Source organism: Amblyomma mixtum, chromosome 2 (assembly GCF_055824585.1).
Source record: "Amblyomma mixtum isolate Tamu chromosome 2, ASM5582458v1, whole genome shotgun sequence".
In the NCBI taxonomy this organism is placed as follows: Eukaryota; Metazoa; Arthropoda; class Arachnida; order Ixodida; family Ixodidae; genus Amblyomma; species Amblyomma mixtum.
This window is the reverse complement of record NC_143013.1, coordinates 274510168-274522302: the sequence shown is the minus strand read 5'-3', so window position 1 is coordinate 274522302 and position 12135 is coordinate 274510168. Positions and strand designations below refer to the sequence as shown.

The window sequence follows — 12135 nt, the reverse complement described above, 5'->3', positions numbered from 1 at the left end:
ATTGGGCACAGGCGCTTCGAGGAAGCACTCTCTCAATGGTTTAGCTACACCGGTGCACGACGCAGGTGATCAGAGTATCAAAGGCTGTCGAAAGTTGTCTGCGTCCAACCTCGTCGGGAAAAGAAAGAGTCAGAATGGGAGATCACACATTTCCGCTGCGAAAACTTTGGTGGAGAACGATACGTAAGTGAATAGCTTGAAATCAGGGATGCGAATATGGCGATGACCGGGATGAGATTTCTACTCGAAAAGAGTCACCTTGCTCCCGCTGTCGGAGCGCAGAGGAAATTGATACGGCCTGGAATTTGTTTCATTTTATTGTCAAAGAAGAGTGCATTATAATAACAATTTATTTTATTTTCAAATGCATAATTTCAAAGAACCTAATATTTTCAAAGAACAAAATACAGATTCAGGCCTGCCTAAGCCAAAGAAGGCTTGAGGGGCAGTTTCTGGCAGTTGGCGACGACAAAACATGCATATAAACATATTATTTAGAGAAAAAAAAAGAGAGAAAAGAAAGAAAAAACAACAACCCACAAGAGGAAGAAACAAACAGATCATGTATTACTGCTCAAGAACAGTTTGTTTTACAAGTTTCCCGCTTTTCTAAAACAAAGGCATCGTCAGGCAAACTGTTCAATACCAACGGTACATAGTATGGTCGTGCACGTTCTCCGTACCTGGTCCGCATACGGGGCAAAAGAAAACGTTCTCGCGGGCGAAGTTCTCGTGCTGAAGTGCACCAATGAGAAAATTCTTTTGTCCAAATATATTTTAGAACAACTGTTAATTGTTAATTTATACAAAATATTAAAATTAGGAACATGCATGTGTTCGAAGACATCCGTATTCAAAGGCAAAGAGATACCATTGCAGTTGGATTTTAACAAAGTTTTCAGAACACAGCTAAACACTGCTAAGCGCTGAACACTGCTAAACGATGCTAAAGAGAGAGAGAGAGAGACATGAACGGAAAGGCAGGGAGGTTAACCAGGCGATGCCCAGTAGGCTACCCTACACTTGTGGAGGGGAACAAAAGAATACTTATTGAACGATGAGCGTCGTGAACTCCCTTACTTTTGGGTACGCTGTTCACCCTGCGCTTGCGATAAAAGTTAACGGATTTGTCAATGTAATGCGTTCACCACTTCCTGGAGATGAAGCCTGCGATAGTTAAGGCCCGCGGATTAGTTCCAATCACCTGTGTTCTTGGACGCGGGCTAAAAAAATTCTAAGGATGATTACGATCCTTCCTAATGTGAAATTTAAGCGGCCCTTTGTAGGTGTCTCAGCCTGTGCAGGCTCACTGCTTTGGTTTGCTTGGCCGTCGGCAAGTCTGGCGATGGTATTAGTTATAAAGTAGTATTATTTGATGAAGACTACTATGTGCAATGCACAGGGCGCGAGAATGTATTTATAAGTCCGATAGTAGCACTAGTTGAAGAAGATGACGACGTGCAATGCAATTTCCTTATGTATACCATTATACCTTGGCCAATCCCCCCACGTGGGTATGTGCCATTATAAAGAGGTGAAGAAGAAGAAGAAGAAGCGCGATAGTTTGCTGCCTGAGCGGCTGCTGCGGTAGAAGAAGAAAACGCCGTCCCTTTCAGTAGCGTTCCTCGATGTTCTCCGCAACAAAGGTTCAATAGCCCTCTGGCCGAGGTACCGCTCAGGTTAACGCCGACAAAAATGACTGCCGTATTGTGTTCCCCCGTCCTCCAACCGGCAAGCTCGTCGTTGACTCCGTTTTCCTGCATGCCGACCCCAGTGGACGCCTGTGCCGTGCTCAGGACTTCAGAGATTCCTTCCGGACTGTTGTTGATCTAAAGATTAGTTCCATCGGACAATGCCTGATGTCTCATGTCTGAATGTTCTCCTGAAAATCGGCAGTCTAAAGGAAACCTAATCTCATATGGCGACTTGTTAGTCAAAAGCTGTCGCTGCGTTGTCGTAGACCCGGAACCAATGAAGATAGATTGAACTGCTGTGGCTTCCTGAACGCTTAGAAGATGCTTTCCCAGCCGCCTCAGGAGCGTAGGAAAATCAAGCCGATTTCCTGAGCAAATTGGAAAGTTGCAGACAAGGAGCAAATGAGGGCACTCAGCCGGGACATTACTTCGTGTCTTGCTGAAGGGGTCAGCGGTGCTGACGTTCCATATCTACTGACTGTGTGTGGCTTGCAGAGCTTTGTCCTGATACCTGGACGCCCACACATTTGTCTTCCCTGCAATCGCGTTTTGCACATTCGTCGCATTATCGAAAGCCACCTTGTGAGGATTGCGGTGCTTCGGCCATACAGCCGATGAATGAGTGGTGACCAGGGGCGTAGCCAGGGGGAGGGGGGCTTATGGGGCTTCAGCACCCCCCCCCCCCCCCCTCCCGAAATTTTTTCGAACTGTCATGCACCGCTGACCAAAACAACCACCGGCGCCGGAAGTCATTCTGGATTTTGTCACCTACAATGAATTTTTCAGACCAGAAAAGACATTTTGGCGTGAACATTGCTAACTCGGGTTGGATTTCGTGGCAACGCCATGCACCTGGAGTCACGTAACGCAAGCATCAGTTAGCATCGCGATCAAAATTGCCATGCGAGTACGAAAATTTTGAGGACATCAATAACTGATCATGATTGATCTTGATTATTGAAAGCCCTGCCCACGCGGCGTTTCCGAACGTGCATACTCGGGTACTGGTTATTTCAACTTGCGGCATCAATCGTGGCTTTCGCTTCTCCTTCTCTTTCCTTTTTAGCTAACTGCTTTTACTTTTTCTTTGTAGCAAATGAATATGCTTATGTAATTATGGGTGCAAAATAATTGTCGCCGTGCAGGCAATTAGAAAATACGTACTTTCGTATTGATTTCTGCATTGTTCTTCTATTATTCTAACCATATGGTGCTGTCGCGACCGCAGCATGGCCCAAGTACATATCGCGACTTGAGCTATCATAGTTTAGTTTTTGTCTGGATCGTCTGTCTTTTTCGTGTGTAAAGATTACTATCTATGATTGAGCAAGATGTTTATTTGCCTTATTTGACGCATTACATAGTGTGACTTTTGCTTAGATACGTAGATTTAATGGAGACATACGTGTATCTAAATATCTTGTTGCGAGGTTTTGTGTATACATACAGTGACTTTGTTTCCATTGACACTTTTTTGTCCTTTATCGAGTTGTATCTTCACATTTCTAATACTCCATTTTATTTTCGCACATCTAAGGCATATTTTGCAGAACTCCTCGTTTATACATGTGCTCGCTGTTGCGACTAAAATTTAGGTGCAATTACTCGCAATACATGACCGGTGACAGCTTCTGCTGCGCAGTACACTGTAACGAAGGACAGCCCAGTTGAGATTTTTTCCTGGCCGTTGCATAAGTACAAAAATGTGAAGGTTTTTCAACGACGAAGATTTATTAAAATATTGGTCCTCTATACTTGCTAATTTCATGACCTTTACGTTTTTCATATCAGCAGCATGCACTGCTTTGCTGGTTTCGGACTGATATAGTTTTAGACTTGGTGTGATATTTTCTTTACTTATTAAATATTCAGAAGCATGGAAGCATTGGTATCAGTTATGTCTGCCACGGTTTTTAAGACAAACGAATGCATTCTTTTATTTAAAAAATACATATTTCACCTGTCTAGACAGTGCATAGCGTTATCTAATACACAATGGCATTGTCAATATTGCACTGCAGTTATCATTGTTGCGTTTGATCTCTCCACAAATTCAATGAGGAGGCCACGCTGCAACATCAGCCCCTTCCCCCCCAACAAAATTTCTGGCTACACCACTGGTGATGACATATGAAGACAAGTTGCGGCATCACGTCCGGCCACCTAATGACACCTCACAAGAGCACATCAAGGACGCCACGGAAGTACTCGACGCGACAGGAGATCTTCCTGTCGTCGTCGTGGCCGAGTCGTCCAGTGCCATTCCATGGGCTGTTGAAAAACGACAGGCTCCTATCGCGTCCGAGGGAAAGGCGCAAGATAATGCGGTACAGGCCATAGACGAAACGCCGTGAACTGCATGCCGGTGAGGAACAAGTCACCGTGCCTGAAGACCATGCGTGTGTCGCTGCGGACACTTGCGGCCATTCCTGAGCAGCAGCTTCTGGGCTAGGCCCCTGTTCCTGTGGCTGATGGAATGGCTGCTGCTGACGAGACTCTCCACAAGTGCTGCGCATCGTGCTTCTCTGAGTGAGGAGGATGACCAAGCAGGCAGCAAGCACGCCGTCGCCGTCCAGCGTCTCTCTTTCTTTTCAATTGGTTTTTACTTTTTCTGAGAAGAGCAATAAAAAGGGATGTGCCGGCGTTCGCGCTCCAGGAGGCATTGCGGTGGTTCAGATGCAGCTTCGCCGTCTACTGAGAGGCGGATGGAACTAGAATTATATCCAGTCATCATGGCGGCCACTGAAGAGTTGGTATTCGCAACAGTTAGTATTTGTAACACTTATTCACTTAGTATTCGTAACTTAGTATGCCCAACACTTAAGAGTTAGTATTCAAGCGGGCGCTTAAGAGCTGCGCAGTAAAACTCGGTACACAAGCGATTCTTCTCTTTTAGACTTCGACTGCATCCAAAAGCAAAATTCTGCAGCCGCAGGCGGAAATCGGAACGGCGACTTATTGCTTACCATCCGAAAGCCATTGACGTTGAGTAACGCAAGGGCAGGAATATGCGAGTGATTCTTACACGGCGCAGGCTCAATGGGCGAGACCGGAGCAGCGGGTCTGGACGGCCGGGACGGTCTTCCGGGACAGCCGGGCCTGGACGGCATTCCAGGACCTCAAGGGCCGGATGGGCGACCCGGTGCCGATGGCAAGGACGGCAAAGACGGCATTCCGGGCCGGAACGGCACCGATGGAGTTGACGGTCAGGAGGGCTTCCGACACTGTCGCATGCACCGGTGCTTTCTTACACTATCGATAGTTAATCGCCTGATTGTGCCGCGAAGCACCGTCATTGTTAAAAACGCTGTTATTCAGGATCGTTATGTCTTATGTGTGGACCTGTGTCTGGGTGGTGTCTGTTGTGTGCAGCGGCGAGCGCTAATTAATTTGGTGTGAACGTTGAGAAGACGTCGCTGGGTGGCGAGTGGCGTGCAGATATTTTTCATTAGTACACGTTTCTTTGAAATGCTCCAGTAGTCCTAAAAGTCTTAGCTATGCACTAGGTCTCAGTAATGTAAACGTTTCCTCCCGAGCATAGCTACAAGGTAAATTGGGGCAAGTAAGTTGGATGGAGGACAGCGTAACATGACATTAGAAGGCAAATGCCCTGAACATTGCCGTGTTAGATGCATTCCGGTGAGAGGATACGTGAGCCTGGGTTACCCGAGGTCGCAATAACAAACTGCTTCTGAATGTCATCACGTGACAATAATACGGGAATACGAAGGCTTTTTGGGCAGAAACGGAAACGAAAATAGAGAAAATATTCATACAAGTCGAGAGAGCTAACTTATTGTGCTTTGCCTGTTGTTTAAAAGGAAAGGATGGCCTCCCGGGACCTCAGGGACCTCCAGGAGCAAAGGGAACAGGAGGTGAGCAATGAAGAAGCATGCATGAAGTACGTATTCTCAATCGTACTAATGCTGGTTCCTCGTGCACGAGCCATTTTGGCTTCGTCCTTAGCATGAGTATGGAGGCAGTTGGCGAAGATAGACGAAGGGAGTAACGGTGCAGGGGGCGTTGCAGGACTGTCTTTTCAGAAGCACATTTTCTTGCTTGCATGAGGTATACACCTCTCCCCTATTTATACAAAGCGGATTCGTACCGTGGCGGGGGTCCAAGGACCTACGTGTCCCAAACTCCCCTGTTCCAAATAAAGTTTTGACTACCACTACCTATAAATATGAATGAGATGAATCTGGTCACTCTTATAGACCTTACTTTACACTCGATTTCTTAGAAGAAAGTTCCGTACTAAACATATTCATTGCTTCGTTGATTGCCTGAGTGACAATTTATTGATTCATTTAATTGTTTTTCCCCCGTATTTCATGCATTTATTGTGCCAGCCTGAGTACGGCTTGAGTAATTCATACGTGCTTGGCGCAAAATGAGGATGTCTATCAAGGCTACATTAGTTGTGTTGATTTATTTTTTCGATAATAGGCATTTGTCAAGTGTAGGCAGCACTTCTTTCAAGTCTTTTGCCGGCTTGGTTGCTTGCAAAGAGAATCACGGTAATCTTCACTTCAATTAATTCATTTCACAAATATTGCAGGCGTTCCGGGTCCTCGAGGAAAAAGGGGGCTGCCTGGTCAGCCAGGAACACCGGGTGCGGACGCCTCTTTTGTTGGTGTTTATTTTAATAGCTGCATGTGGATATAGATATGCTGATTTCGTACTTCTTCAATACGCGGTGAGTAGTATGAAGGAAACGGTCACTGTATATTGTAGCGCATGTATTTAGTGACTCATACTTAAGAATCAATTAAGGAAAGCGATTTTCTAATTTTGACAGGTATACCCGGTATCAGCGCATGGGCGGTGAACATCACGCCCCCGTTCAAGACAGGAGACTTGCTGAGTAAGTCCCAAAAGTCCCTGCGTCGACACATTTATTCCATACTGCTTCAAACATAGCCTGTCAGTAGCAGCGCTGCATCGTGTTTGTGTGCCGTGGTAGCAATATGCACCACCACATGTCCGACATTATCGGACAAAAATTGCGAAATTGGAAATATTGTTAGACACTTTTACGGTAATATTGAAGGTAATGGTTCATTTTTCTGATGTGTAGCAAAATCATTCTTTTGTAGCGTTTCCATCGATCGTATCGACCAGTTAAGACTGGCATAAAAAACCAATGGGGAACGCTTTTGATGATGAAAAAAACATTAATAACAAAGAATATAAGACTGCCGTCGGGTGATATGCGGGTATATCAATTGCTTTAGTGAAATCTTACATTACACGAAAAAATTGCGCTCATAAACGTTTTTCGGCTCAAAAATCCTTTTGCCCAGAATTGGTGGGTATGTTTGTTACCAGGCGGGACCTCCTGACATGTTTTCAATAGGAAATAAGTCCCTGGGCTTCCATTTTTTGTCCTCCAAACAACCTCAATAGACAGTGAAAATACATGTTCCGTTATTGTTATGTTGCTTTACAATCGTCTGCATTGAAATCCAAGGAGCGTGGGAGCTTTTCACATTGAAGTGGCGCTTTACGGATAGTGGGCCCGTAGAAAAAGTAGGTGAGCAATATTTTATCGCTACGTGCTTAGGGTATGGTTAACAGCGAAAAGAAATCAGAGCGTTCCCTTTTATTGTCTCTTCGCGTCAACTGCCTCCTAAATCCGTTACAAGCGAATTAACTTCTTGTGTGCGCATCTAGTTTTCTCTCATCTGCATCTGCGTTCAGAAAGAAATCTGAAGAGAATGAGAGAGCGACCAAAAAGAAAGGCAGGATACAGATATTGCAGCAGCGTGAGGTGCAACAGCGGGTGTTGCGCGTTTAATTCGTTAGGCCTTCGCGACGGAGCAAAGTATTCACTTATGCTTATTCATTGCTTTCAAACACATTAACAAACGTGCAATCCTACCGATACCTCGGAGTCACCATTTCCAGCAATTTAACTTGGTCCGAACACATCTTGAAATTAGCAGCCAATTCATCCAAATCACTCAGCTTCATCAGACGATCGTTATACTTGGCTCCTCCTTCTGTCCGTAAATTAGCATATGAAACCTTCATCCGTAGTAAACTTGAATATGCATCTTCTATATGGAACCCTCATCAGGCGTACTTAATTAACACCCTAGAAGCTATTCAGAACCGCGCAGCACGTTACATTACCTCAAATTATGACAGATACTGCAGCATCACCAGGATTAAATCAACACTCAACCTTCTACCACTTGAGAACCGTCGAAAAATCTCACGATTTTGCTTTTTTTACAAATTGTATTACAACTTTCCTTACCTCCGCGACTCATTACTCCTACCTCCCATCAGAACGTTGCGTCGCCTCTTCAATTCCCTGAGTGTTCAGCGTTTACATGGTTCTACAATCGCCTTCAATAAATCATTTCTACCTACAGCAATAGAAAATTGGAACCAGTTAACAGACCACATTGTAAACAAGCGTGACGATAGTAAATTTAGAGACGCACTAATCGAACATTACAGCAAATGAAAAAACAACCGCATGCTTTGATTTTCACCATTTACTTTTCTTGTTATTATTCCTTCCTTTAGCCTATCCGCCACCATGTATTGATTAGAACTGCATCTTAACATTTCCTAGTGTACTCCAGTTCTTTTTGTTTTTGTTTTTTTTTCTTTTTTATTCTTCTTGCATTGCATTGTGTTGTATTTTACTGTATTAACATTGTTATTCTCTTTACTTTGTATTTCAACTGTTACCCCCCCCCCCTTATGTAATGCCCGAAAAGGGCCTTTAAGGGTACAATAAATGGATGAATGAATGAATGAATGAATGAATGAATGAATGAATGAATGAATGAATGAATGAATGAATGAATATTCCTGGGAGACGCCCAGTCGTATGTTAGCTTTCGCAGGTTCAGAAGAAACGAAAAAAGAAAAAAAACGTAGAAAATTAAAGTTTGGTGCAGTAACCTGAAGTTCTGCCGTCACGTGCGGCTGCGATCAGGAGAAACGGATCCTCAAAAGCGCTCGCGGGTGCGTTTTAAGCGTCGCTCTCTTGAGAGTCGTCGCGGATTCCCGAATACTCGCTGACGCGTGTATGAGTGGCGGAGGCGGCGAGTTGGTTTACGGCTTCTCGTGAACGACCACTTAGTTAAGTTGAAAATCGAATACACTGCGCGTTTGGCTGCTCCCGTTCTTTACGCCCCTAGGGGAACACGCAACTCGAGCCGCCATATTGACTGTAGCGCACCATGTCGCGTTCATGGTCTTAAGCACCTGTTGTGTACGCGTGGATCGGTCGCGTTGGCCCCGACCGCGGCATCTCGAAACTTGCGCGAAATCCCAAGCTGGAATTCCTTTTCCCTTCTTTTTGTTAACTGAGCATCGAACAGGCAGGCGCCTTTACACAGCGTAATACGTTGCGCTCCATAAAACTGGGACTAAGACTCCGCGTGCTGGCGTCCCACTTCCACTTCGGAATGACGTTCACTCAGGGATGGTGACGTCGAGCGGAATGCTGTAGTGCCTGCCTTTTACAGCCCGCGCTTAAGCTGTAGTTTTCATGCTATGCTGCCAGCAACGGCGCGCCAGAGACTTCTACGAAGAAGGAACGGTGAAGCTCCAGTGCCTCGACACAAGTCCACTCTCGCAATTGCCATGCACTCGAAGCCTTACGACTTCCCGTAATTCTTGGTCATAATAGTATGAAAGAGAATAGACTATGTGTATGTAACTGCTAACTTACTGCCGGGAAAAATATCTCACAATCGCCTAGTTAAATATCGATTACAATTTAAAGAAAAAGTCATAAATTCACCTCTCTGTATTGTGTTCCTATTTTTTGAATTAGGTGAATGTTACAACTTTTTGTAAAAGTTTCACAATGCAGGATTACCTTTGAGCACTCCGATGCAGAGCTTGAAGTGGAAGAGCTGCCATTCTAAGGTGTTTTGAAATGCAGCAAAGTATCTATTTTCAGGCGTGACTGTTGTTTACTACAGACGTACACGTGCCTTGCAGGACGACAAACCGTGCGTACAAAGCTTACACTTTTAGGTAGCTCTTACATTTTAATCACCCTTCACGCTTGACACGTTCAAGGCCATCGCTTCTCCTCAGAGGAAGGGAAAACGGGGACTATGTGTAAATTGCATTGCCATTGCGTTGACCTTATCATTTACAGCTTGTCACCATAAAAACGATCACATCGCAGTAACTGCGCATCCCGGTCGATCATGAACCCGCTCTTTCCCTCCATCTGCCCTCCCCACTTTCACGATCAGTAGCTTTTATGCGAAGCATACTAAAATAGCCCAACCCAGCTCCTCGAGCGCGGCGGTGTCGTTACCATTGACCTTTCGTGACCTCCATGTCATACCACGTGATGCGTGACGTCACAGCAGATGAAAAACGGGGGCCCAACTCGCGCCCTCGCGCGAGGCGTCGTGACCAAGGATGACCACGTGGTGCGTGACGTCACAGCAGATGAGAAACGGGGGCCCAGCTCGCGCCGTCGCGCGAGGCGTCGCGACCAAGGAGGACCACGTGATGCGTGACGTAACGACATAGGAGAAACGGGGGCCCCAGCTCGCGCCGTCGCGCGAGGCGTCGCGACCAATGTGTTTCCTGCTTCTGCCTCTAGGTGCGCTGTAGTGAACACGTGATGCTGGAGCGGCGGTATACAAGGAGGTGCGCCTGCCTCTGCTAGGCGTACACGGGTTAGAGATGCCTCCTGGAGACAGGGCTGCTCGTTGGAATGAGAAGCAAAAGTTGCGGCGTGCTACAGAGACTGATGAAGAGCGTGAATAACGTCTAGCCAAGCGGCGTGCTCGATAAGCAACTCGGCGACAATATGCTTCGCATCTGACTAGGCTTAACCTAAGCTAAGCCTCAGCCATTTTTTTCTCTCTCTCTCTCTCTCTCTGAGGTTCTTTTCAATTCCCTCACACCTCCACTCGTTATCGTCCTCCTTGAATGTCACCTCGCAGTTCCACCGGCCATCGTGGACGCACAGACTGTGCAGACGGTGACCATCCGCGAGGGGGAAAACGTACGGCTTCACTGCGCAGCCACTGGACAGCCGGAGCCTGTCATCACCTGGAGGAGGGAGAACGGCAGGCCCATCTACGGGGAACGCTTCCACGGTAAGGTGGCACACGGTGGGTGTCGGAGATGCTCAAAACGACGGCAGTGAGAGTGCTCCTCAGAACAGACTGCGCCTAATAATCTGATGTAACCTAACTCAAATCACCCTCTCCTCACATAACCTTGGCCTGCGTTTCCTACGGTTTCCGTCTGCTTATTTGGTTTGGTTTGGTTTGGTTTATGGGGTTTACTGTCCCAAAGCAACTAAGGCTCTGAGAGACGCCGTAGTGCAGGGCTCCGGAAATTTCGACCACCTGGGGTTCTTTAACGTGCACTGACATCGCACAGTACAGGGGCCTCTAGAATTTCTCCTCCAAAGAAATTCAACCGCCGCGGCCGGGATCGAACCCGCGCCTTTCTGGTCAGCGGCCGAGCACCATAACCACTGAGCCACCGCGGCGGCCGTCTGCTTATTTCGTACTGTTTCCCCTTAGAGGGTGCACTGAAGAGGATTCTGAGCTCGTCTTTTATTGCGTAAACAATACTGAGCCAGGTTTTGAGCCGTCGCGTAGCTCCCGGGGGTGGCCACGGCTGACCTTTAGCCGCAGCGAGGTCAAACAGATGAAGCGCCGTTGCCATAGCAACCGTTTCAGCCGCGCTGCACCAGGCTCCACGCTGCTTACGCCACTTGCCCGGTTTAACCAGCGCTAAACCTCAGCTAATTTTTTACCGAGGGAACTCGATTTGCACGCTCCGAGCATTGTAAGAAACTTCGAATTATGGTCCTGAGCGGCAGATTTTCCTAATAAATCGAATTAAACGCCCCAGCTCCTGCTTTTTTTTGAGCGCACCTTAGAAAACAGGAGGAGTTAGCCAACACGTGGAGTGCCTTTCTGCCAGCTTCGTTACGGCTTTCCGCTCTGACATCGGCGGAGTGATACGTAGCGAGCGGTGAAAGCAAAGAGTCCACGCGTATTTTTATTTCCGCCGTCCTAATTTGCGGCTATGTAGTCTGCGACTGAAACCATTTATTCATCGAAACTTAAAAAAAACAAAAACAAAATAAAAACGATAGCGAAGCTGCCACGCGACTGGCTGAAAGGAACTCCAGCGTTGGCTGACTTCTCTTTTCGAAGGTAAGTTAAAAAAAAAAAGGCGGGAGCCGGGACGTTTAATTAGATTTGATAGGAAAATCGGCCGCACAGGATAATAATTCAAAATTTTTAAAGATTTTCAGAGAGTGCATATGGAGTTCCCGCGGTAAAAAGACGATTGTTGCACGGAAAACTGAGGGTAGCGATGTTGTTCACATTGAGTCTGTGGACGACCTTACTAAGATCTCCTGAATGGTTTGTTAATGAAGCGGTGCGAATTGCAGCTACCATAAAATGTTCAGTCTTTC

The 12135-nt window shown here is 46.4% G+C and overlaps 1 protein-coding gene across 1 annotated transcript in view; it reads left to right on the top strand.

Moving 5' to 3' along the window:
- LOC149364049 (uncharacterized) overlaps nucleotides 1-12135 on the top strand; it is a 39742-nt gene that overhangs the window by 12012 nt on the left and 15595 nt on the right. The window contains exons 4-8 of the mRNA XM_089574031.1: nucleotides 4729-4899; nucleotides 5516-5569; nucleotides 6256-6309; nucleotides 6496-6561; nucleotides 10637-10792. Coding sequence (XP_089430157.1) covers nucleotides 4729-4899; nucleotides 5516-5569; nucleotides 6256-6309; nucleotides 6496-6561; nucleotides 10637-10792 — 501 coding nt within the window. The remainder of the gene's footprint in view (nucleotides 1-4728; nucleotides 4900-5515; nucleotides 5570-6255; nucleotides 6310-6495; nucleotides 6562-10636; nucleotides 10793-12135) is intronic.